The following is a 23,255-nucleotide window of genomic DNA, read 5'->3' on the forward strand; positions in this document are numbered from 1 at the left end:
GTGAGCTCTCTGCCTCACCTTCCTGTCTGACCCTGACCTGGTGCTCTGTCTTGCTTGTGAGAGCTGCCTCCGTTTGGTCATCTGGGAGGTTCTGGCCAATCTGGAGACTCTCCCGGCGTCCACCCCTTTGGGTCTCCACGGACCATCCCTCCTTGTCAGGGTGCAGTATTTGTGACCCTGCACGGCTTGTGCTCTCCCGTATTTCTCTCCGCCTCTGTCCCCTGCGCAGAGCTGCTCCCTGGCGATATGTTCTCAGCCCCTGCTTTTGCTCCAGGGTGGCATTTGCTCCCGGGTGAGCTCGCCTGCTCTCCTACTGTCGCGGCTCCGTTATTAGCTCCTCGTAGGCACGGATGAGACGTGCCTCCAACCTCGGTGCCTGGCCGTGGCCCCTGTCACAGCCCGAGGACAAAGCCAGCACCTCCGCCCGGATTTGGAGCTGCTTCAGCTCCAGACCCGCCGGCCTGCCCGCTGTCTTCTCCTCTCACCCCGCCATCCACACCGTCTGCCTCCGTCCACGTGCTAGGCTGCCTTCGACAGGTGCTGTCACTCACCGTTCTCCCATGCGCACCGCGTGCCCACCAGCATGTCCGAGGCTCGGCCCTCGAGCCCAGTCTTATAACAGCCCAGATGGGTGGCTTCAACAACGTGTGCTTCTCCGTGGTCTGGGGGCTGGACGCCTGACACGGAGGCACCGGCAGATTCCGTGTCTGGTTCACACACCGCGTCTTCTCACTGTGTCCTCACGTGGAGGCGGGGCCGGGGGCTGTGGGGTCCTGTCACAGGGGCCCCACCCTCATCCTCTCCCAGAGGCCCCTCTCCCAGCGCCAGCACACGGGGGAGTCAGGTGTCAACGTGCATTTTGAGGGTCACGTTAGGTCTGTGGCCGTCTCCATTGCTAACAATAAGATGTAGTGAAGTTGGCCGGCACCCTGTTCACCCTGGTCCCTCCTGCACGTGGACTCGTGTGCACATGGCCCGCATGGCCCACACACGGCCACATTGCCAGGCTTCCCTTGAAGACCCCTGTGTTCACAGAATTAGCCACCCAGCCATCCAACAAAGTCCATTCAGAGGTCACCGGCTCTGCAGAGGGCCATGGGGTCAGTTCTGGCTCCATAAGACACCTCTTGACGTCTCTGTGCCTCCTGTCCTAGTCACGATCTCACGCGCATGGCCCCTTTTGGGGGTCTCCGTGCTGGGTTACCATGGCCCCCTTGCACGTACCTTGTCCCTTCCCTCCCACCTCCCCTGCTTCCTCCTGCTTTCTCTGTCTCCTCCTCCCCCTTCTGTCTCCTGCATTCAGTCCTCTCCTTTCTACATTTGGGCCAGGTGGCTGGGGCACGTGAGAGACATGGCAGGGACTAGAGGACACAGAGGTGGTGGCCAAGGGTGTGGCCGTGAAGGATCACGTCCTGGAAGCCGACACAGGCCCCTGAGTCCTTTGCTGGGGCTGTCCCCTTGGCCACATCCCGATGGGGAGAAACTTGGGGAAGCCGCAGTCTGTGGCCTTCCCACGCCCTGGTTCCGGAAGCTCGCATGGCCCGGGGCTGTTTCCCCAGCTGCGGTTCTTCGCCGTCTGTAGCCCTGACTACTCGTCTTCCATTCAGTGAGTCACACTCCTAAAATAGCCGAGCCCTCTCTGACGGGGGCGGCCGTGCGGGTGTGAAGGGCTGTCTTTGGAGCCTCCACCAGAAGGAGCATCCAGGCGGACGCCGGGGCACAGCGCCCTCCTTGTCATCTCCATCCTGTGATCCTACTTTGCGCCAGGGGAGCCCTGCTGTGCAGGGCCCTGGGAGCTGACCTCACCAGGTTCCCGCGAGTTCTAGGGGCTCCGTGTCTGTTCCCCTTCCCCACTCGGCCCTGCCTAACTGAGAAGACCAGAGTGGCCATGGAGGATGCTCCTTGCGTGGGGTTCCTCCCAGGAGGGCACAGGTGGCATCCACATATGCCTCCATGTGTTCTGGACCAGTCCCCACCCTGAGTCAATCACTGGCCTGCACGCTACGCCTTAATGTCCTCTATCCTGACATTGGCTCCATGGCTTGCGTGGGCTCGTCTCCATGTTGTAACTGGTGAAAAGCAGTAACTTTTCCAGTTGCATAGACAGTGACCAGCAGAGCCAGGAGCAGAGGGCAGGCGTACCAACTTCCAAAGCACGTTTCTTTTCCCCATGGCACCGCGGTAGAGCTCATTTATCCCATGTTCTTCAGAGAAAACGTTGCCCCCAAGTCCTGAGATCTGGTCCTTGCACTCCAGCTTTAGTGCTGCTGATAGAGGCCGGGACCATCTCACCGCGGCGCCTCCTTGAGAGCCACGTGGTGTAGACGTGAAGCCACATGGTGCTGGTAGACCAGGCCTCCTGCTTGCCATCCTCAGCACGGAGATGCTGAGTCTCAGGAAGGTCACAGTGTTCACTCCAAGTCCTGAGTGGGCCAGTTGTTCTGTCATCGTCAGCCAACTTGACAGCCTTTTCCCAGGTTCTCACCTCCTGGACCCTGTCCAGGCCCGGCTGTGGCCGCACCTGGATGCTGCTCTGGCCTGTCTGTGAGGCTTTGCGGAAGACCTTGGTGGCATTCAGTTACTCAAGTACATGTTGACACACTTTGCTTATCCTTCAGTCTTTCCGGGGCTTTTGGATTTACTGAGTGTAGCAAAAAATAAGGTCTTCCTGGGTCTGTGACGGGCCCAGGCCACACACACGGGGGCAGGAGAACCAGCCGGCACTGCGTGCCCAGTGAACGTTCACACTCGGTGCATCCACACCATGAACCGCCCGCGTCCAACAACGTAGTGCGGTTGTGAGGTCGGTTGGTGGTTCCGCTGACACCCGCCAGCTCCTAGAGAAATCTCTGAGATGGCCGTGGGCCCCACCCTCGAGGACGCGGTGTGTCTAGAGAGATTCAGTGTCACTTTTGGGGTCATGATCGGAAACCAGGCATCCCAACTTTGTGCGCTGTCAACCCCTTAGGTCTACAGTTTGCTTCCACTTGCTCCCAGGCCCCACGGACCAATCTTCGCTTCAGAGTAACTCTTGTGGGGGTCGCAGAGAGGTTGCCGGCTCTGCTGTGAACCTTGGCCCTTGGGGCGGGGCTGACGTGCGCTCACCACATCTGTGTCGGCCGTTCCCAGAGGCCGGTTCTCTTTGGCAAAGGTGCTAAATGACCGGTTCTTAGTAAAGGTGACACAACGGCATCGCAGAGAGTACCAGCTGCCAGCACACGCGTGGCCTTTCGTAACTGAAGCACGTCCCGTAAAACCACATTTCTATCAAAGAAGGGACGCGGGGCCTCCTATTTATTAGCGAGTGGAGGGTCCCGGGCCTCTGTTAGGTGCCTTTAAGTTCAGTCTCATTAGGTTTTCGGGGGGGTGAAACGTTATCCTCCACATTTTTCGGTCTTCAGGGGAGATAGGTTCCCCTTCTACAGGTGAGGACGCTGGACGCTAAAGAAATTAAATTGCCATCCAAGCTCACCCAGGATGGAGCCGCGGGACCGTGGCTCAAACGCTCACTCCGACTCAGTCTGTGTCCTTTTCCTCCTAACGGGCTGTGCTGCTGCTGCGTCCCAGCGCGCTGTTGGCACCGAGCCGCTGACGCCATGCTTGGTCAGTCTGAGTCCCCGGTCGTAAGCCATATGATTATTTTGTGGCTGCCGCCAACATTTTGGAATTTAAAACATGAGGCGCTGCACGAAACTGGCCGTGCCAGGCTGCATGACACTGAGCAGAAAGCAGGTGCCCCATGACATCGTGTGCGTGTATGCACGCGTACGCGTGTGTGCGTGATGCGTTTGTGTGTGTAACCCGTTGTGACCCTGATAACACGTGTGTCGAATGTTTTATTTGTGCTTGAGAATGCCAACTTTTAATTGATACTTGATTTACAAGTGACACCGCCACACCCTGGTTGCTTTGGGTAATTGGTTGCTTTAATATGTGATTATACATTTCAGGGGATAGGTATGAGCTACTCGAGAAATACATTTTCACACGTAGAAATTGCTCTTTTCGTGACTTTGGACAACAACAATTTGACGATTGGCTTTCTATAGAAGTCACTCCATTTCTTTGCCAAGTTGCTTAAAGCCACAGCCCGTCCCTGGTGCCTGGTACTGGCCGATGCCACGGAGGGCGGTGGCACTGCCCTGTGCCCCTGCACGCGCGAGCAGCCGCGTGGAGGCCAGTGGCTCAGAATCACACCAGCCCCTGAAAGTGTGTCATGATGTGGTCCACGCTGACAACTGTAAAGTTTATTTTCTTGTGTATCAATCACTTTAGGGGTCACTGTAGTGGAACGTTTCCTTCCCATTTAACAGAGGACATGAGCGGAAGGTCTGGCCTGCCCCATGGAGCTGAAGCTAACTAAAATCAAGGGCAACCTGCGCGGACTGACCCTGTTTAAAGGTACGGGACTCTCCACGGAGGCCGTGTTCCTGTCTGTGTGTCTGTGCGCGTGAGGGAGCGGGCAGGTGTTGGCGCTGGTACGAGCGGTCTGTTCCGGGAGAGGCAGCCAGTGCCGGGACCCTCCAGGGGAAGGGTGTAGACCTGTCATTTACACCTTCAAGGGACGTGTGTGACTTTTAAAAAGGTATCCAATATCAAGAGTACAGAACATGTCGGGGTTCCCTAAATTTACTTGTGAAACTCTCGTCAATTGGACTTTTTTATTGTTCTTGGTTTTTATTCCATCTGTGAAATGAAATGGTCACTTTATGTTTCTCGAATGTCTCTTATTCTTTTGCCCTTTAAAGAAAATGTCACAGGTCAACTTTGTGAAGAAAAGGTATCAGGAATAATGAAGGTGTTGGGTTTTTTTTAATAGTTATTCATTTTTGAGAGAGAGAGCAAGCAGGGGAGGGGCAGAGAGAGAGGGAGACACAGAGTGCGAGGCAGGCTCCAGGCTCCAAGCTGTCAGCACAGAGCCCGACGCAGGGCTTGAACTCACAGTCTGTGAGATCATGACCTGAGCCGAAGTCGGACGCTCAATCGACTGAGCCACCCACGCACCCTGAGAGTGAGTTTTAATACCTTGAAATGTTGAGCAGCCAGAGAAATGAGAATTAAAACAAAAGATACCATTAAAAACAAAATTTTTTAACGTTTATTTTTGTGTGTATGTGAGAGAGAGAGAGACTGAACATGAGCTGGGGGGGGGGGCGGGCAGAGGGAGAGGGAGACACAGAATCTGAAGCAGGCTTCGGGCTCTGAGCTGTCAGCACAGAGCCCGACATGGGGCTCGAACCCACGGACCACGAGATCATGACCTGAGCTGACCGAAGTCAGATGCTTGACTGACTGAGCCACCCAGGCACCCCAAATGAAGTAGTTTTTAAGGAGATTGTTTATTTCCAAAATTGGTTTGTTCTGTGAGAAGGAGAACGTGTCTCGGTTCCTGGGATGTATCACTTACCAGCAAACCAATCAGCGCAAAGTTATCAAGAATTTAGTGTGTGCAGAGCTTATGTGACTCAGTGTTTCCCCTTATCCGAGTTTTTAGTAAGTTGTAGGTGATAATTAAACCACTCATACCAGCAAGCTCCTGCATGGTCAGTGTCCCATCTAGGGTTGAGTGAAGGAAACAGCTTACTCACGAGCATCCATAGTCCCCCAAGATGGGACTGGGAATATCCTTTGTCCACTTGAAATACATTGTCATCGTACACGTGGTCAGTACAGCTGTACCGAGCTGTGCTTACACGATTTCAGTCATGAATTGGAAATTCTAGTGAAGCATTCAGCAAACGAGTGAAGCCTTTCCCTCTGTCTGGATGACCTCAGACAGGAGTGAGCAGTATCCCGGCTCTGGTAGTTTCTGCGGGCCACTCTGTGGGTCACTGGACCTGAGATGCCCCGTGTCACTTCACAGTGGGACTAGTGGGACTGAGGGCGCCACCCTTCCCTTGTGAAGGCGTCAGGGGCCATTGGCCCCAGATGGGGCCTCTGTACTTGGAAAGTCTTCAAGCGCATTGTGTGAGTGTGGAAGTGTGTAAAAGTGAATGGCGCGCCTCTCACGTTGTGTCTGTTGTGATGATAACAGAGGCAGGGCTCCCCGTGGGCCTGACCACAAGACAGCCTCCACCTCCTGCGGCCGGACCCAGTGCAGCCAGCCCCTGGGAGCCCTGCGCCCTCTCCTGCCATCGAGCACCATGTGGCAGCATAGATGGAGGCTGTCACTTGGGGGGTGGCGGTTGTACCAAGCACTCACTCAGACGTGTGTCACCTTGGTGGGAACCCTTCCTGACACACCAGAGTGGCTCCCCCGTGCTCTGGGGAGTCCGATGATGGCCATTCCCCTCACCAGATTCACCAAGCCCCCGTTCTGTGCATGACCAGGGGGCAGCCACCCTCCGGGGTCCAGGCCAAGGAGGAGCTGGGCCGTGCCTCCAGGTTTTCTGGGAAGTGTACATGAGAGATCTTCTCCGGCCTTGGAGATTTCTTTTCCATCGGAGAATCTTTTGTGATTGTTTTGTATTATAAACCGAGAAGGATACAGTACGTATGTGTTTTGCTTTGGATCTTACGCTCATCAGCTTATGAGTTTTGAGGCAGCAACTTAGTTCTTACACAGAGAGATTCCAGAAGCCACGGTGGCTCTCCACCTGGCATCGTGAGTTTTTGCCTCAGTCTGTGCTGAAGAAGGCCCGCCACGGGGCTGTGAGGGGCTCGAAGTCAGCGTGGCACAGATTTCAAAGCACAAAGCCACACACAGCCCTGGGGCTTCTCATGACAAAACCTCTCTGGGAAGCACGGAGGCTTGACTTTCTCCACAGTCTTGAGGACCAGACTTGATTTTGTTTCCATTTTGGTCACATTTGTTTTTGAATTTCATTCTACCAACCAGGTAAGTTGAATAGCACCCCAGGTTTTTCACTTGACACGTTATTTTTTTTTTCCCCAGCGTTATCACAAAAATAGACAACGGTATTAGGATTCTCACTCGGGGTGTCAAATGTTCTATAACTGTAGAATATATGGTGGGTTTATCTCTACCCAGTGTCTTACCGATGGCATTCAAGGAAGTGATCGGGGTTCTACTTGGCTGGGGAGGACAGGGTTAGTTTTATGGTGGTGGTTATAAATTGTCAGTAATAATAAATCAGGTCTTAGCTCGACACATGGTCGGCACGATGGCCATTTGTCAGCACACCTGTGTCCCCCGCTGTGCAGAGATGGGCTCGTGGAGGGACCAGTAGCTGATACACAGATGTACGAAGTGACGTCACATGCCCGGGGCCTGAGATGCAGCCGGCACGCACTAGGTGCTGCTGGGGCGTGGGTGGCTGGTGGGGTCATGGCTGTCAGTTCTGCCGAGCCTCTCAGCTTAACAATCAGAGATGGTCTGTAATAGGATCCAGAAGCGGGAACACCCACAAAACTGCTAGAGACGGTGCAGGTGGCCTCAGCGTGAGGTTGGGAGGGTCAGGGTCTGGACACACGGAAGGACCAACCCCCTTGTGGAAACACTTTCAAATCCACATTGAAAAACCCACCAGCCACCCCTGTGCCAACATGGTGCTGCCCACTGGCAAACTGTTCTGCAGGGAGCCGAACGTCGATGCTTCTGGGGTGCCAGCCTGTGGGCAGACACGCAGGCAGGTACGCGAGACCGTGATGGGGCTGGCCTGCCCTGCAGGTGCTGAACCCGCGCCCCAGGGCAAGGCGGGAGGCAGCATTTGCGGTGCCTGAGCTAACGCTACAGTTTCCGCGTGTCGGGGGTGGCACGGGTGACAGGCGCAGAGCGGAGAGGAGGCTGCGGGTCGTCCGCTCTGGGGGAAGAGCATCTGCACAGCAGCTAGTCTGTCAAGGGCGGGCGTCATTTCCCACGGCTGTAAATCCAGCCATGGCCGAAACGCCCACAACCATGGTGGAGATGCCTTAACATCAGGGAGAGGAGCTGTGTTTTCATCGATGGAAAACCAATCAATTACAGCGATCACTTTCCTCTTTACTGAAGAAAAATACGTGACTCACTCACCTGTATTATTAGGAAAGGAAACCCCCAATACAGGAAAGATTAAGTGAGTTTTAAAAGTTTCAGAATAGAAACCATACAATAATCTCGCGATCATATGCGGTATTTAGTATAAATCTGAAATATGAGGGTACACACATTTCAGCCCCGTGTTAGGGCTCACGAAGCTTACAGTGACTTTCTAGTGTGTTACTTCTTTTCTATTTTGTGACATTAGAGCCATAGTGTAGCCTAGGAAGCGAACATCTGTGCAGAAGCACCTGATTCTGACATGACGGTCTGAGTGTGGTTTGTACGGCTGAATTATGCACAGTATCTGCCAAAGTGGAGCCCACGAGCCAGAATTTCTCACTTGGGTGCTGACATGGACCTGTGGCGGCCTCTGGAAAGTGCTGATGGCAGATTTCGTGGTATTGGTGGTCTGATCTCTTACCAGTGGGATCAAAGTGTCAGATATTAAACTTTTGGAACCGGAGAATCTCAAGTGACGTTGCCGCCTGTAAGTGTGACAGCCTCTTCGCCCTCCCCAGGGCCAGTCCCATAATACTTCCCAGGGCCGGGTCTCTGTACAGCCGCCTGGGCACCTTGCCCCGTGGGGGCGAGCTCCAGATGTGAGCGGGAGTTACGTACTCGGGATGCAGGGTGACCCCGATGTGTGCAGTGGTCCCGGTGGAGGGGGCTCTGTGAGCAGGGAGTGCCAGGAGCGGGCAGCAGGAGGGCCTGGCGGGGGACACAGAACAGACCATGCACATCTCATGCCATCTGTGAAAGTGACGTGGCCTCCCCAGGTGCAGGGTTACTCCACCTTCTGTCCCTCAGTGGCCGGGTGAGTAGGGGATCAGTGCTCCTGCAGACGAGGCTCAGACGGACGACAGCCAGGAAGGCTTCGGATCTGCTCCGCACTGGTGCTGTCTGTGCTGCACGCCCCGAACGGACCTCAGCGCCGTCCCGCCCTCACTTCATCAGCTACTACTCTGTGCTGTCCTTTCACAAGATGCTTCCCCCAGGAACTCCATCCCCACTGGCCCCTGGAGCCACGTCCTCTGTGGGAGCCCAGAACTCCAACCACCCAAGCTTCTCCTGTATGTGTGCACGACCTGGGCACAGCCCCGTGGGAGGGGTCTCCACGGACAGAGCCAGCCCAGGTGACAGGGGGCCGTGGGTCCTGCCGAAGTGTCCGTGGGGCATCTTTTAGGGCCTGAGTGACAGAGGGACTTGGACGTTAGGATGAAGGGAGGGGAAGGGAAGGAAATGACCCACGCATGTCTGCCCACAACACGACCTGAAAGCTAGGTCCCAAGTCTGCGCATCTCCACCACGTATCTTGCAAAGGTTTTCATTCTGACTCCTGGTGGCCAGAATACAGTGCAGGTGCGGTGGAGGTGGGGAGAAGTGGGACCTCCCCACCCCGGGCAGAACCAGCCTGCCCCCTGCTTTAACCCATCCCTGGCTTCTGGAAGGACAAAGCTGCAAATCCTCAGCCTGACAAACCCTTGGGCCTGCAGGGTTCGCACGAAGGTGCACAAATAGCAGTCTGGACAGGCTGATTTCCACTCTTCTCCACGCCCCAGCTCCTTATGTGGGGGCCTCCTCCTTCGGCGCAGCCAGTGGGACCCAGAACCTTCTGACCGGGTGTGCTGTGGGCTCAGGACTTAGAGCACAGCCACTGTGAACTCTCATAGAGTCCGTCTGTTCACTTGTTATTGGCCTGAACTACATTGTGCTAATTAAATTAACTCACTAATTCATTCATCAGGTGTTTATTCAAGTGCATCCTTGTCACCGGGTACTGTCTCGGCGCAGGAAATAGGACGTGAGCCCTGCCCTAATGGGATCACTTAGATGCTGTACGTTGGCGCTCAGTAGTACTTTCATTTTTATCTTTTTTAATGTTTATTTATTTTTGAGAGACAGAGCGTGAGCCGGGTAGGGTCAGAGGGAGAGGGAGACACAGAATCCAAAGCAGGCTCCAGACTCTGAGCTGTCAGCATGGAGCCTGACGTGGGGCTCGAAGCCACAAACTGTGAGATCATGACCTGAGCTGAAGTCGGATGTTCAACCGACTGAGCCACCCAGGCGCCCCAGGACTTTCATTCATTTAAAGTTCTCACTTTTATTTGTCAAAATTATGTTTCTAGCGAAGTTATTTCCTACGCAAATTTTACAAACAATATCGTGAATATTTTTTATTTAGAAAAGACAGATTTTCACAACTTCTAGCTCTTATTACTTTGATTTTTCTTGTGTGGTTTTCAGTTCTAAAATGCCGTATCTCCCTCTGTTACATTTTAGAAAGTGAATTTTTTGCAGGAAAGTTTAACACTTCTGCTACTTTGTAGATGGCAACCTACTGTATCGGGCAAGCCTGTGACTGTTGTCCTGGGGTTTGTCCTTGTGGGTTTTCTCCTTCTGGCCAGTCCAGGAGGAGACGTTCCTAGGGGATTTCCCCAGGTAATTAATGAACCCCCTGTTGTCTGGGGTTCATGTGAGGAGGGGACCCCGCAGTTTTGTTGGTCAGGCACCCATGGCCAGGCAGCTGCCCGGGGTCCCTGCCACCCTTCCCAGGACTTGTTTGGATTAAAGCACGGCCTGTATCCCCACCTTCTTCCCCACAGGGGGCCGGGCTGGAGGCGAGGTCACCAGCTTTTGCCCCTCATAGTGCACCTGCCTGTAGGCCTGCTCTTCGGCCCGAACCCGGCCCTGTGCCCAGGGCCAGTTTGATTTTGGAGTTCACCATGTGGTTCACCCTCTGACTGTTGGGTTTTCCCATCTCTGAATGTGCAGTGGGGGGAAGACTTCACAGGAGTGTCTCGTCTGGCGGGGGGAACCACCTCACGCTATGGCTTGCCTTGGCATTCTCATAGACAGCGAGAACACTCACAAGAAACATTTCTCCCGTTTGCTGGTGTCTGGTTTCATTATTTTATATTTTCTGGGAACACTAGGTTCCAGGACATCATATGGCAGTGCAATCTTTCAGGTCAAAAACAAAACGTCTCCAGTCATGATCAGGATAGTTTCCTCACTTTCCATGAAAGGATGATGGTATTTAAGCAGCTTCTGAGTTTTGAAGAAAAGAAGCGTTTGTGAAAGCCTCCTGATGTACGTCGATTATGCAGGAAGCTATCACTCCAAGGTTTTGGTTCCAGGAGACTGATCATAAGCCAGAGATCTCAGGAGCTGGAAAACACATGTGGGTTGCTGGAGTCAGACACACACAGGCACTTCAAAGCGATTGCTCACATCCATTTTCCTCCAGTCATTCTGGCCACCGCAGTGTTGGCCGCGGACGGAGACGCACACATGCCATTGCCGTGCCATGGTGGGGAGCGGCAGAGCAAGACGGCCCCAGCCGGGCAGCAGAGGGCACAGGCCCGGCTCTCAGCCAGCTGGGCTGCGTGACTGGTGTTCGAGCACAGTGCAGCCCCCGGGCGTCCTCAACGTGAAGCTCGACCTTGTTTCCTTGGACTTAGATGATTCTAAATGACCCACACTGAGTTGATAACCTAAAAGTACATGGGACATGATTTAAGCTTACCTTGTAAGTATGGTGGTGGCATTCTTCAGGGCACTTGCTGTGCAAAGTGACTGAATTCCTGGTCCAGGGACGTCTGCAGCTGCTGGCTCCCAGGCTTCTGTCCATTCTCCTGACAGACCTCCGCCGTCTGCCATGCGGGGCTGGGGCGCCAGGTCGGGTATGGAGTATGTGTCTGCGGTGGGCCGGTTACGGGGCACCCGTCTCGAGGGACACGCTGGTGCAGGAGACATTCCTCGGCCGTGTGGGGTCAGAGTTGCAGTCGGAATACCACAGTGGCCCCGGGTCAGGGAGACCCAGTGGACCCTGAGCTATGTGGAAGGCTGATTGGGAACCAGGTTTTCCAGAAATCTAGGGGGACGGGACAATGTGAGGAAGAAGTGCATTCTCGGGGCGGCGGTGGGGTGGGGGGGGGGTGCGGACTCTCCACACATCAGGGAGACCCGGCGCGCTGTCCCCTTTCCTCTAGGTGCGCAGCCGGCGGGGGGCCCTCGTGGGTGAGGGGCGGGACACTAGGCTGTGGCCGCTCACAGGAGGTGGCGCTCAGAGCCCTGCTGCCCACCCACCCTTGTTGTGGGGACAAGTACATCAATGTCTCTCTTTTCCCTGGGAACAGAAATTGCATTGTTTTCTCCACAGAGTAGCCAGATAACAGTAGACAGTTCAGATTAAAGCACAAAAATAAATTCATGAACTCAATCAAGGCCCCCCCTCGCCCCCCCATATAACCTGCTCAACACCTCCTGCCTGTAGGTCTCAGAGAATCTGTTTTGTTGACTATGGAAATTTCTGTAATGACACTTAGGCCATGGGCCATAAATTACTTACTGGCAACCTAGGATGAGCATGGAAATGTTTTCGTGTCCTTGACTTTTTTAAACTGCAGAAGCAGAGTGAGGCTCAGCCCTGGCGTGCCAAGACAGACCCAGGCGTGCGTGTGCGTGTGGGGCGTGGCTTCTGCGAGTCTCTGTGGCATGTCTCCCCAGAGACCTGGGTGAACAGCAACAGCTGTAAAAATCGCATTAGCGTTGTATTTGGGGGCGAAAACGGGCTTCACTTACAGAAGAAAAGTCTATTATCAAACTTAATTTGATCACCTGATGTACTCGTGGCAATAACAGTGGCATGTCACGTGTCACTTAGGCTCCCGTAAAGATAGTCTGGTTGTGAGTCCCTCAGTGCAGGGGTGAGGGGGGACTGAGAGATCTAGACGATGCTGGTAGTACATCCATCCCCGTGTTTTGCCGTGACTTCGTTCTGTCAAGCTCTCGGAGACCGTGTGTGTGGCTAAAGCTGGGCACTTTTGAGAACCTGGCACTGGGTCCACCTTGAGGTAGTGCTGAATGGTGTGTGCCGTTCTCCCCGGATTTTGTGCTGACGGGAGCCGGGAATTACAGTCATTGAGCGTGTGGTGCCCTGTGAGGCACGTGGACTTCGGGTGTAGACAAGCTTAGCCTCAGACCATGTTTCCAGCCTTTATCCCTGCAAACACGGCATCCACGCGGGCTATCGTGTGGACATGGGCGTGTGGCGGGCTCCCGCCGGCACGGCTGTGAGTGGGGCCGTGTGGGAGAGCCCACCAGGACACATCACCCCAGGGGAGCTGGTTTCATTGCGTCTTCCGGACTGCGAGCTGTGAGGTCACACTCTGCACATCTGCTCCGAGTATTTAAGGCGCAGATGGACGGATGAAGCGATAAACCATTCTAGCTGGAAGGGATGGTTCTCCGAGATGCTGTCCTCCCAGGGTCCTCGTGAAGGTAACCGGTTTAGTGACATAATCAGAGCTCAGACCCCATAAAACTCTGTGTCCCTTCTGGTTCCTCTGGGGCTGTTTCGAGGGGCTGGAAGCTGAGAGTAGTAAGGACACATGGCCCGGACGTGTCTGTGGTGCCTACGTGCAGAGCAGGACAGAAAGTGGGGTGTGTGACAGTCACCCCAGTCCCGTTCGGGCTCTCTGAGCTGGGATGGATATGGTGGCCACGTTCACCCACATCCTTATGAGATACCAGGGGCAGGAAGACCAGACGCGGCTCAGAACCACATGCGGCCAAGCATCTCCAAAGCTGACCAGAAGCGGCACCTGGCGGGTTCTTGGACCTCCTCGCAGGTCAGGTTCACACACATGGTGGGCAGACTGTAGAAACCAGGAGGAGTCAGCCCTGGAGGCTATGCTGACCTTGTATTAACGGTTTTATAATTTTACTTTCCTAGGCGTATAGCAATATAGTCAACCTAGTCTGATGACCTAGTTGTATGTAAATAGTATGTAATTACATGTGGGTTTAGATCACATATAATCTATATAATAGTCCAATACATAATCACATATGATTACATATAAGTAATTACATCTGTGTGGATGAAAAACAAACCTTTTAGAATTTCTAAAAGGACAGAAGGGACTTCCTTCTGAGCCCATCAGGACAGCTGCCCAGAAGACAACTGTCACAAGGAGGAGAGTGCTTCAGAAAGGGAATAATTGGTGTAGGGTGATACAGTTTTTTCCACAAAAGGTTAAAAATCATTACACAAAGGATGTCTGGGAAAGTTGCAGTCCTTCCATTTCTAGTATTTGCAGGACTGTATCTTACGGACCCTGGGAAATGTCTTCCTTTTTCTTATCTTTTGTGTTCAGAACGCTCCATTTTGGTTATTTTCTTTAACGAAGCGGATGCACAGTATGTGCTCAGGGCACCAATGGAGACCGTGCCTGGACGTTTTGCCGAGTCATGTTGACCTTGGTAAATGTTGGAGTTTGGCTTCCGTGGGAGCCCAGGAGCAGGGCCCACAAACATTGGAGCATTGAAAATGTCCTTTATCATCTGGTAACTATATGTATATCTATTTTGTCTAAACGCCCCGGTCCTGTGAATGATCTTTGCTCAGTGAGTTAAGATTTTGAATGGGTGCATTTAGATCTTCTCCCCTAGCTCAGCTGTTTGGATGCCTTGTGTCCCACGAATGCACTTTAGTTCGGATCCTTTGCCAAAGCCACATATTTATTTATCTGTTCTCCGTATGTTACTGGAGTATTTTTTGCTCCGGGGAGGAATTACATCGGCAAACCTCAGTGTTTTATCAGGTCCAGATAGAGAAATACGTGGTCTCCTGGCCAAGCTGTACCATCTGTCGCCAGGAGGCAGCCTCACTCTCCCCCGATACCCATGCAAACTGAAGTCCGTGCCCGTGGCCACGCACTTCTGGACGCAGGATGGTGATGTCAAATATTGGCAGTTTATTGGCAAATATTGGCTTTGTTTCTTTGTGCCTTTCCTCCTGGCCAACGCTTATTTCCATTACATTTAAGTCTCAAACAGAGAAAACGGATAAAGCCCTTAGAGGCTTACCTGATGCTTCGGTGATTTGCATCTTGAAGGGAAATGTCTGTACGTGAGGGGCTGTGGTTATGGTTTGGGGCCCGGGCATCTCATCCCAGGGCACGTGGGACAAATGCCAGCGAAGGGACCAGCGAATATCAGCATCGGGGGTGCTTACCGACGTAGGGATCCAGGGCCTCACTGGAGAGGATCGTGAACCCCAGAGGGCTGCTCGGAGGCGACAAAAGGTGAATTTTGGGGAGGTGGTTTGCCCAGGAGTGCACGCCCAGGTGATTTCTCAGAGGTAATTCACAGAGTTGCTACTTCCTGGCATTTGCCGTCAAGGACTGTGATCATCCTTTTCCCATTAGGACAACCCTGCCCGTCCCTAGAGCAGCTGGTGGCCTGCAGAGGGTGAGCCTCCATCAGGTCGAGTGGATTCACAGGCAGATGCCCATTCAGTTTGCCTTTGTGCCATTGCTTTGGTGTGGAAACCCTTCCTGACGTAGCCAGACGTGCAGACCAGTTAGTGATGGGGTTAGACCAGAACAGCGTGGGGTTTCGTGTGGCATTTAGGGAGAGACAAACACTTATGTAGGCTTGGGCATTGCCTTCGTTCTTCTCCAGGTAGAGTTTTAAGGACCACGTCATTTGCCCTGATTCTAAACACGAATTAAGTTGCCATCCAACTTCCTCAAATCGTTTTGGGGAAAGGTACAACATGGGACACTTTGCAACTTCAGGCTTGTGAGTTTTCTCCACTGTGACCAAGAATCCTATTGTGACCCTGCTTTGTTAATTCTAGGAAAGACCCTGGGTCACGGTGTACCCTTGTCAGCACTTGGTCCTTAGCTACAAGAGAAACAGGAAGTTCCCCGCTTGCCCAGCCCTCCAGAGTCCCCTGGCACTGCTCCTTATATTAGGAGGGGTGGTCTGCACTGCCCGAGCCAGCCTCTGCTCCTGCAGACACGCCTGCCTGCTCTTATGTCTCCGTTTCACCTGCCGGGTGTCCTTATAGATTTATTCTGAGCCTCTGAATAAAACTGCCAGTTTATGTCAGGAGTTAAGTTTAATACACACATGCTTAAACTGGTAGTAAAAAGAAATATGAGGTGACTTTTCTATACCTTGGTATTGTGCCAAAGAGCCTAGAGTGTTTTATTATACTTAATTTCTCTTAATCCCCTGAATGACCAAAGAAAGCAAAAGGCAATGCATATCCTTGTTGCCGTGATCACTTAATATTTCAGAGAAGGTACACCCAGCGTCAGGATGGGAACCCAGCTTTCCAGAGAGATCCTCTCCTGCCAGGCCTCGTGGAGCACGCAACACCTGAGGGAATACGTCAGTTGGTAGCTCTGGTGAGAAGACATGGCCTGTTGTTTCCAAGGACTCCACAGCTCATTCTTCACACCTTCCCCTGATACTAAACAAGATTCTGCAAGTCTCGGTCCTGCATAGGAGTCCCCTGACAGAATGAGTTCTGTACCTTTACTATCCTATCAATATTCATTTGGTATTATTAATATTAAAAATATATTTTCTCCTTAATTCAGGAAGGTGAAATAAATACAGTATTGTGTAATTAACTCTCCAAGGTGCTTATGCAGGATCGTCTTCAATAATTTTGCTTTCCTGTGTCTCTTGCAGTCAGAGTTTGCTTTACTAAAATACATGAAATGATACCAGAATGCCAATTACTACGTTAGCATACACTTAGGCAGTTGTAATAGTTTTATACAATGTAAGTGTGCGTATGAAATTTTCTCAGCTGAATGCAAAAAGTATTTTTGGGTCTGTAGCATGCCCTTAAATGTGCACCCTGCGATCGCCAAGAATAAATAGGCTAAGGATCCCTCCACGTGCAATTCTGGCTGTTGCGCACACATCAGTATGTGAAAACAGTGACTGGTGGATGGAAAATTGAAGCATCCCCTTAGAAATACAGATCGGATTCTTGTTTGAGGAAATGCAACTACAATATTTGGTGTTTGTTACTAGCCAATTAAAGCGAAAACAGGGGCACCTGGGTGGCTCAGTCGGTTGAGCGCCCGACTTCGGCTTCTGTCATGATCTCGCGGTTCGTGAGTTCGAGCCCCGCGTCGGGCTCTGTGCTGACAGCTGGGAGGCTGGAACCTGCTTCAGATTCTGTGTCTCCCTCTCTCTCTGCCCCTCCCCTGCTCGTGCTCTGTCTCTCTCTCTCAAAAATAAATAATAAACATTAAGAAAAAAAAAAGTGAAAACATCGCGGAGCGCCTAGTAGCTCAGTCGGTTAAGTGCCCGACTCGACTCCGGTCATGATGTCATCATGGTTTGTGACATTGAGCTCCGTGTCGGACTCTGTGCTGACGGTGCCGAGCCCACTTGGGATTCTCTGTCTCCCTTTTACCTCTCTGTCCATCCTGCACTCATGCACTCTGTCAAAATAAAAGTGAAGAATCACGTCGTTTGTTTTGATTTGAATGGAGAAATACTCACAAAGGGTTATTGAGTATTGAGATTATATTCCTATCAGTTCCATAAGTTGAATAATCAAATCAAAACAGATATGCCTTCCCAGTGACATAAATGTCCTTCATTGTTTCCAAACTAATGAGGACAGAAATTAAGATTCGTTTCTCTTGTAAAGCCAAATGTGCTCTGTTTAGTGGTATGTAGTTTACATCCAGCAACGTGCTCAGATACTGGCCGTGCTTGTGCCCACAACACACACACTAGTCATGGTGCCAAGCTTGTCTACACTCCAGAAACCCCCGCGTGGGCCTTCTGGTCACCATGGATGAGCCGGCTGTGATTTCCCCAGGCGAGCCTGCACTTAGCGCAGGTGCATGCGGGAGGCGTCCTACTACTGTTTTCGTGGTCTGCAGTGAGGTGAATGAAAGCTACATCACATTACCCGGTCCCGAGGATGCACGGTGCGAACACACCCATGTTGAAGGGAGAGAGCCCGTTGCTTCCGTGAAGATGGGCCGCAGCTCTGGAAAGCGCGTCCTCAGCAGGAAGCCGCCGATGGGTCGTGGCCGGAGCGCCACGGGCTGATGTGGAGGGACTGTGGCCACTCGGTTCTGCCTCCTCCTGGCTGCGCGGTGGCCCATGACTCTGGCACTTCCCGTGCAACCCAGAGCGTACTTCTCCTGCTCCTCGTTTGCGATGAGTTGATAGAAGTTCCTGTTTTAGGTGAACGTAGATACTGTGGAATAATGTGGCTGAAGGACAGGAAGGAGTTTCATGGCTGCAAGTTCCTGAATGCATCCTGGGGGCCAGGGGTGGGGGAGGGGAGAGTCATCCCCCTGCTGGGTTGTGCTGGGCGAGGAGCTGATCTTCAGAAGCATTTCTGTGTGGCACTCTGCACGTGCAGTGCTAGGTTATGTGTGCCCTTAGTGCCTTGCTCACGTAGGTGGCCTCCCACGGTCCTGTTCCAGGTACCGTGTGAGCGTGTGCGAATCCCCCTGTTCTGGATACAAATGTGCAAGAAGGGCACCTGACATTAGTCCCTCGAGGTCCCCTGATTGATTGTGGCAAATGGAACGGAGCGTCCTCCTCACACACACAGCATCAGTTAGACCGCTGAGCTCCTGGACGCTGACTTGTTCAGGAGGCTGCCATTGCCCTCACTTCATGGCTGTTGCTTGGCAGGGTGGGCATTTCCCCCTCCCTACAGGCCACTGGGGTCTTGCTGCCACACAAGGCAGAGCTCAAGGGGGAGCGGAGCGGTGCGGTGCAGGTCACGACACCACGCCAGCCGCCTCCAGCCAGGCTGGCCTTCTGCCCGGCGGGAAGGGAGTAACACTGTGGGGGAGGGGCCGGGCTGGGAGGCGGGCACTTAGAGCGCGTGGCATCGGCTCCCGGCTCACGGGCTGGCCTTCCTGAACCAGCTCACCGGTGATGCTGGGGGAGAGCAGCTGGGGAAGCAGGTATTTGAGGGCCAGCTAGAACAATGTGAGAGGACTGTTGTCTATAGGACACAGTCCTTGCTCTCACAGGCTTCTGGTTGCTTAGGCAGCTGCCCTTTGCACAACCGTGTGTGTCGGATGCTGGCTCTGCATGGGTGCTGAGAGAGGAAAACAAGGCTTTGACCCGGATCTGAGAGCTGGTGTGCAGGAAGATGGCAGCGGACAAGTCATTACTGTGGAGCCGACTGTTTATGAGAATGGACGTGTCTGCTGGGTTCTCTGAGCCGTAGAGTAGCATGCGAGTCTGAGTTCTCCAGAGAAACAGAGCCATAGGGCATGCAAGTGTATATATTTAGAAGGAGGCTTATTATAAGGGCTCGGCTCACACGATTATGGAGGGAGGCAGCTCCAAGATCTGCAAGGTGAGTCACCAGGCTGGAGCCCCGGGACAGCCGATGGTGCAGCGTCAGTCTGAAGGCTGGTGGGCAGGGCAAATTCTCTCTTACTGGAGAGAGGCTCAGCCTTTTTGTGCTTTTCAGGCCTTCTTCTGATTGGACGAGGCCCACCCATGTTAGGAAGGACAGTCTGCTTTGTGCAGTCTACCTATCCAATGTTAATGTAAAAACACCATCACAGACACACCCACTGGGTGTTTTACCACATGTCTGGGTTCCCCGTGCCTCAGTTGAGTTGACAACTCAGTTAACCATCAGGAGGGAAGACTGGAGACCTTGTCCTATGGACAAGCTGGACCCCAAAGATAAACAGGTCTTATATGCCCAGTCTCCAGATGCTCTGCCCAGGTGATGATTGCTGAGGAGGTTTAGTGGATGGGCTAGGCATGAAGGAAGAGAAGTTCAGGTTTCTGGTTTGGTTCTAGAAATGTCTCACAGCGTTACTAATACAGGGTGCACATTGGCGTAGCCCCAGATTGAAGTGTGCTGAGTTGGAATCCAGAAACACCATGGTGCTTTAGTATTTAGCCACATGACATCCCCACACGTATAAATGTGGCTGTGTCATGTGATGTGACCACAGACCATCACAGTCCTTAGGATACAGCTGATCATTGTCCAAACCCACGCTAGTTCCCCGAGCTCCTGACCCAGCTCGTCCCAGGTAACCAACCTGCAGGCCTCCTGTAGATGTTCTCAGGTCATCTGTCTTATTATTTTGGGGAAAAAGACATTTTGGGGACACTTTGTATATATGAGACGGTATTTTGTTTTTAAAGAAATTTAAAGAAATGTTTCAGGGTCAAGTTCCTATCTTCATGGGTCTTACAGTCTGGTTGGGAAAAGTAACGTGTATAATATTAGAAGCCAAGTAAGATGGAAATCAGTGACCCCAGCCACGGAGCATGTGATGTGCTTTCAGTGTGTGCCAGAGACAGAGACACAGACAATTTCAGTCCCAAGAGCAGTGACCCTGGGCAGGGTGGAAGGGGAGAGTGGGTTTCACAGACTGGTGGGAACAGCATTAGCAAAGTAGGAAAGGTCATGGCTCAGGAACGTTCGGGATCAGTGAGCGCACGGGTGCAGGACTTCTCTGGTGCACCTGCCAGGGTGCAACTGGAGAGAAACGGAGCTCACGGTGGCCATGGTCAGGTGTCAGTGCAAGGAGCCTGGGCTCCGCCCGGGGCAAGGGCAGTGATGCTACAGGGAGCGTTCAGGCTTGATGTCCTTGAAGAGGCCAGTGGAGATGGGGGCAGACACAACGTCTGTGGTGGACGCGGAAGAGCGCTGGCTGAGTGGCTGTGGTCTGGGGACCCAGCAAGGAGCACCTGGTAGGGCAGTGGCTGTGGGGCTTAGGACGGAGGGCTCCCCAGTGCGAAAGCCACACAAGATGTGGGGTTTCAGCAGAGCAGGGACTCCAGAGCCGTCTTAATTCACAGATCAAAGAAAATAATTATAATGGCCAAGATGGCCAATTTGTAATCTGCCCAATGATTTATTTTTAGATCGCAGATTGGTTGGTGTTTGGTGTGTGTGTTCAAGTGTGTTTCCTGATAGGAACATTTGATCTAATTAGTGGACTCCACTGGTCTACACGGCACACTGCTGAAAACAGTTGTCAATGTTTATGCACCAGAACGGATTCCAAGTGCTAAAAATACACTTCTGATTTAGTGATGGCAGCAGCCTATGGAGGCAGAGGCCGTTGGTACCTTCCTGTTGTACACGAAACAGTGAACAACACGCAGGGAGGCGGGGGGGGGGGGGGGCACGCCGAGGGAGGGTTTGCAGCGAGGCCCTGGGCCCCCTGTGAGGTAGGAAGAGCAAATTGCACTCAGTCCCTGTTCACACTATGGCATCGTTATTAACAGACGCACGGAACAGGGAACGTTTGCGAGCCTTCCAGGAGACAGGAGTCCTGGCCCTGCCATTTATTAGCTGTGTGACCTTGGGCGAATTTATTTCACGTCTCCGGGCCTTTACTTATTTACTCATAAAGTAGAAATAAGAGCATCTAATTCATGTCACTTTGGTATTTTTCACGTCACTGTTATGTGGCGGGCATCGAACTGAAATGGAGTGTGTTTGTGTTTCGTTTGAAGCTGCGCCACCTCGCCATGCTGTCCAGGAGCCTGTGAGGCGTGTATCACTCACTCCTCAACCTAAAACTATACTAGAACGTGTACTTGAAAATTTAAATCTCAAGATAAACTAGTGATGACATCATGTATTAAGATACGAGGCATTTAGGGGCGCCTGGGTGGCACAGTCGGTTAAGCGTCCGACTTCAGCCAGGTCACGATCTCGCGGTCCGTGAGTTCGAGCCCCGCGTCGGGCTCTGGGCTGATGGCTCGGAACCTGGAGCCTGTTTCCGATTCTGTGTCTCCCTCTCTCTCTGCCCCTCCCCCGTTCATGCTCTGTCTCTCTCTGTCCCAAAAATAAATAAAAAACGTTGAAAAAAAAATTAAAAAAAAAAAAGATACGAGGCATTTGAGGTTCCTTCGTTCAAGATGGGAGACCCCGTGAAATGGGCATGGCTGGCAGAGGTGGACGGCACGATGAACGTGAGCCCGAGTGTGAGAGCTCATGGGACGTCGTGCTGTCACGTCTCAGCTGGGCTCTCTCTCCCTTACCGCCCAGGGCTGTCTGAGCGGAGGCTGCTGTGTGGGACGCAGGACCAGATGGTGTGGCCGAGACCACTGCCCACTGGAGCCCGCGGGACACATGGGGAGAAGCGTCCCCCTCCTTCTGGGCAGTTGGTGGGGGGGATGTCGTGCATGAGCATTTTCTAGAGCAGGGTTGACTGAGTCTTGGAGAGTAAGTGAGGACTTTGCAGCTGGGCCCTAGGCTGGGGGTGGGCTGCACGGTCCTTGGAGGCAGTGAGAGGGGCTGAGCGGACATGGCGTAGAAGGGACAGACAGCTCGGTGCAGGAGCAGAGATGGCATGAGCGAAGTCTGGGAGAGAGGCAGGGCCTCGTGACGCCACAGACACCCCGCGGTGGTGAGTGCTGGCCGAGCTCCAGGCCCTGCTCCGTTTAGACACGTGCTCGTGCCATTGCGGAAGTTGCCTGCTTGGCCCCAAATCCTAGAGCCGAGCGTGGAAGAGGCACACACAGACCCAGGCTCTTCCCTCTGAATCCAAACGCACTGGGCCTTTCCCTGTGCGCCAGAATCCCCCGCAGGAGTTACGCGTGTCCCCCTCGCATCCCCAAGAGCCCTGTACACTGTGGAAAGGAGGTAAACGTCTGTCTGGAGCCAGAGCAGAGCGAAGGGCTTGGCCCAGCGGGTCCTGAAGCGACTTGGTTCCCAGGAAAACACCAGGGCGCTGCCGTCCATCGTCACAGTGGTGGCTGCAGTTTGCCGAGCGCCTCCTGTGAGCCACACTCTGTCTGCTGTCCTCTTACTTCACGTGTCCTTACACAAACCTGCGAGAGGTGGCTTCCTGTGATGTGGTTCAGTTCACAGGGGCCTCTGAGGCTCTGTCTGCCAGACCACGGGGTGCGGGTCAGTGAGTGCGCTGCCTTGTGAGACGCTGAGTTTCTCTCGGTGCCGTCATCCTGAGTCGTTCTCGGTGCCACGGCATTTCCAGCAACACTAGGTCTCCCGCAGACACGGGTGACTCCCAGCGGTGCCACGAACGTAAGATCAAACATTTCCATTAAACGCGAGCAGACAGGACACTTGAGTGGCTGTGAGAGTCTTTTGATATAGAGGTTGTTTGATCGTGAGGGGAACATCCCGATGTCTGTCGGTCACTTACTGGATCCCTATTTCACTAGAATAGGATGGTGGAAACAAAACACCAAACCACAGGGAAAAGCAGTAGAATACAAGATTCATGGGAGAAAAATCAGCAACTAGCTCATGAGGAAATGCCATGAGACCCAGTGCATAGTTTAAATAGTCACAGACAGGCTCAAGCCAGCCATGGACAGTGCTCCGGAACCGGACAGCACGGAGTCCTGGCTCCATCTGGACCTGCCCTCAACCATGTCCCCCAGATGCGGGTCCCCACCCCAGCACTTCCTTTCCCATTTCCCTGTGCTGACGAGGGTCTGGCGGCTGAGCGCTGGGACCCTGGAG

General features: G+C 53.1%; 1 protein-coding gene across 4 annotated transcripts in view; it reads left to right on the plus strand.

Moving 5' to 3' along the window:
- Positions 1-23,255, plus strand: part of DLGAP2 (DLG associated protein 2) — a 617,576-nt gene that overhangs the window by 190,256 nt on the left and 404,065 nt on the right. The window contains exon 2 of one of the 4 annotated variants that reach the window (XM_047856905.1): positions 4,276-4,401. The exons of the other annotated variants lie outside the window; for them this stretch is intronic. Within the exon in view, the coding sequence (XP_047712861.1) occupies positions 4,344-4,401 (58 nt within the window). The 5' untranslated portion in view covers positions 4,276-4,343. The remainder of the gene's footprint in view (positions 1-4,275; positions 4,402-23,255) is intronic. 4 annotated transcript variants of the gene reach the window in all.

Source organism: Prionailurus viverrinus, chromosome B1 (genome assembly GCF_022837055.1).
Source record: "Prionailurus viverrinus isolate Anna chromosome B1, UM_Priviv_1.0, whole genome shotgun sequence".
NCBI classification, from domain to species: Eukaryota; Metazoa; Chordata; class Mammalia; order Carnivora; family Felidae; genus Prionailurus; species Prionailurus viverrinus.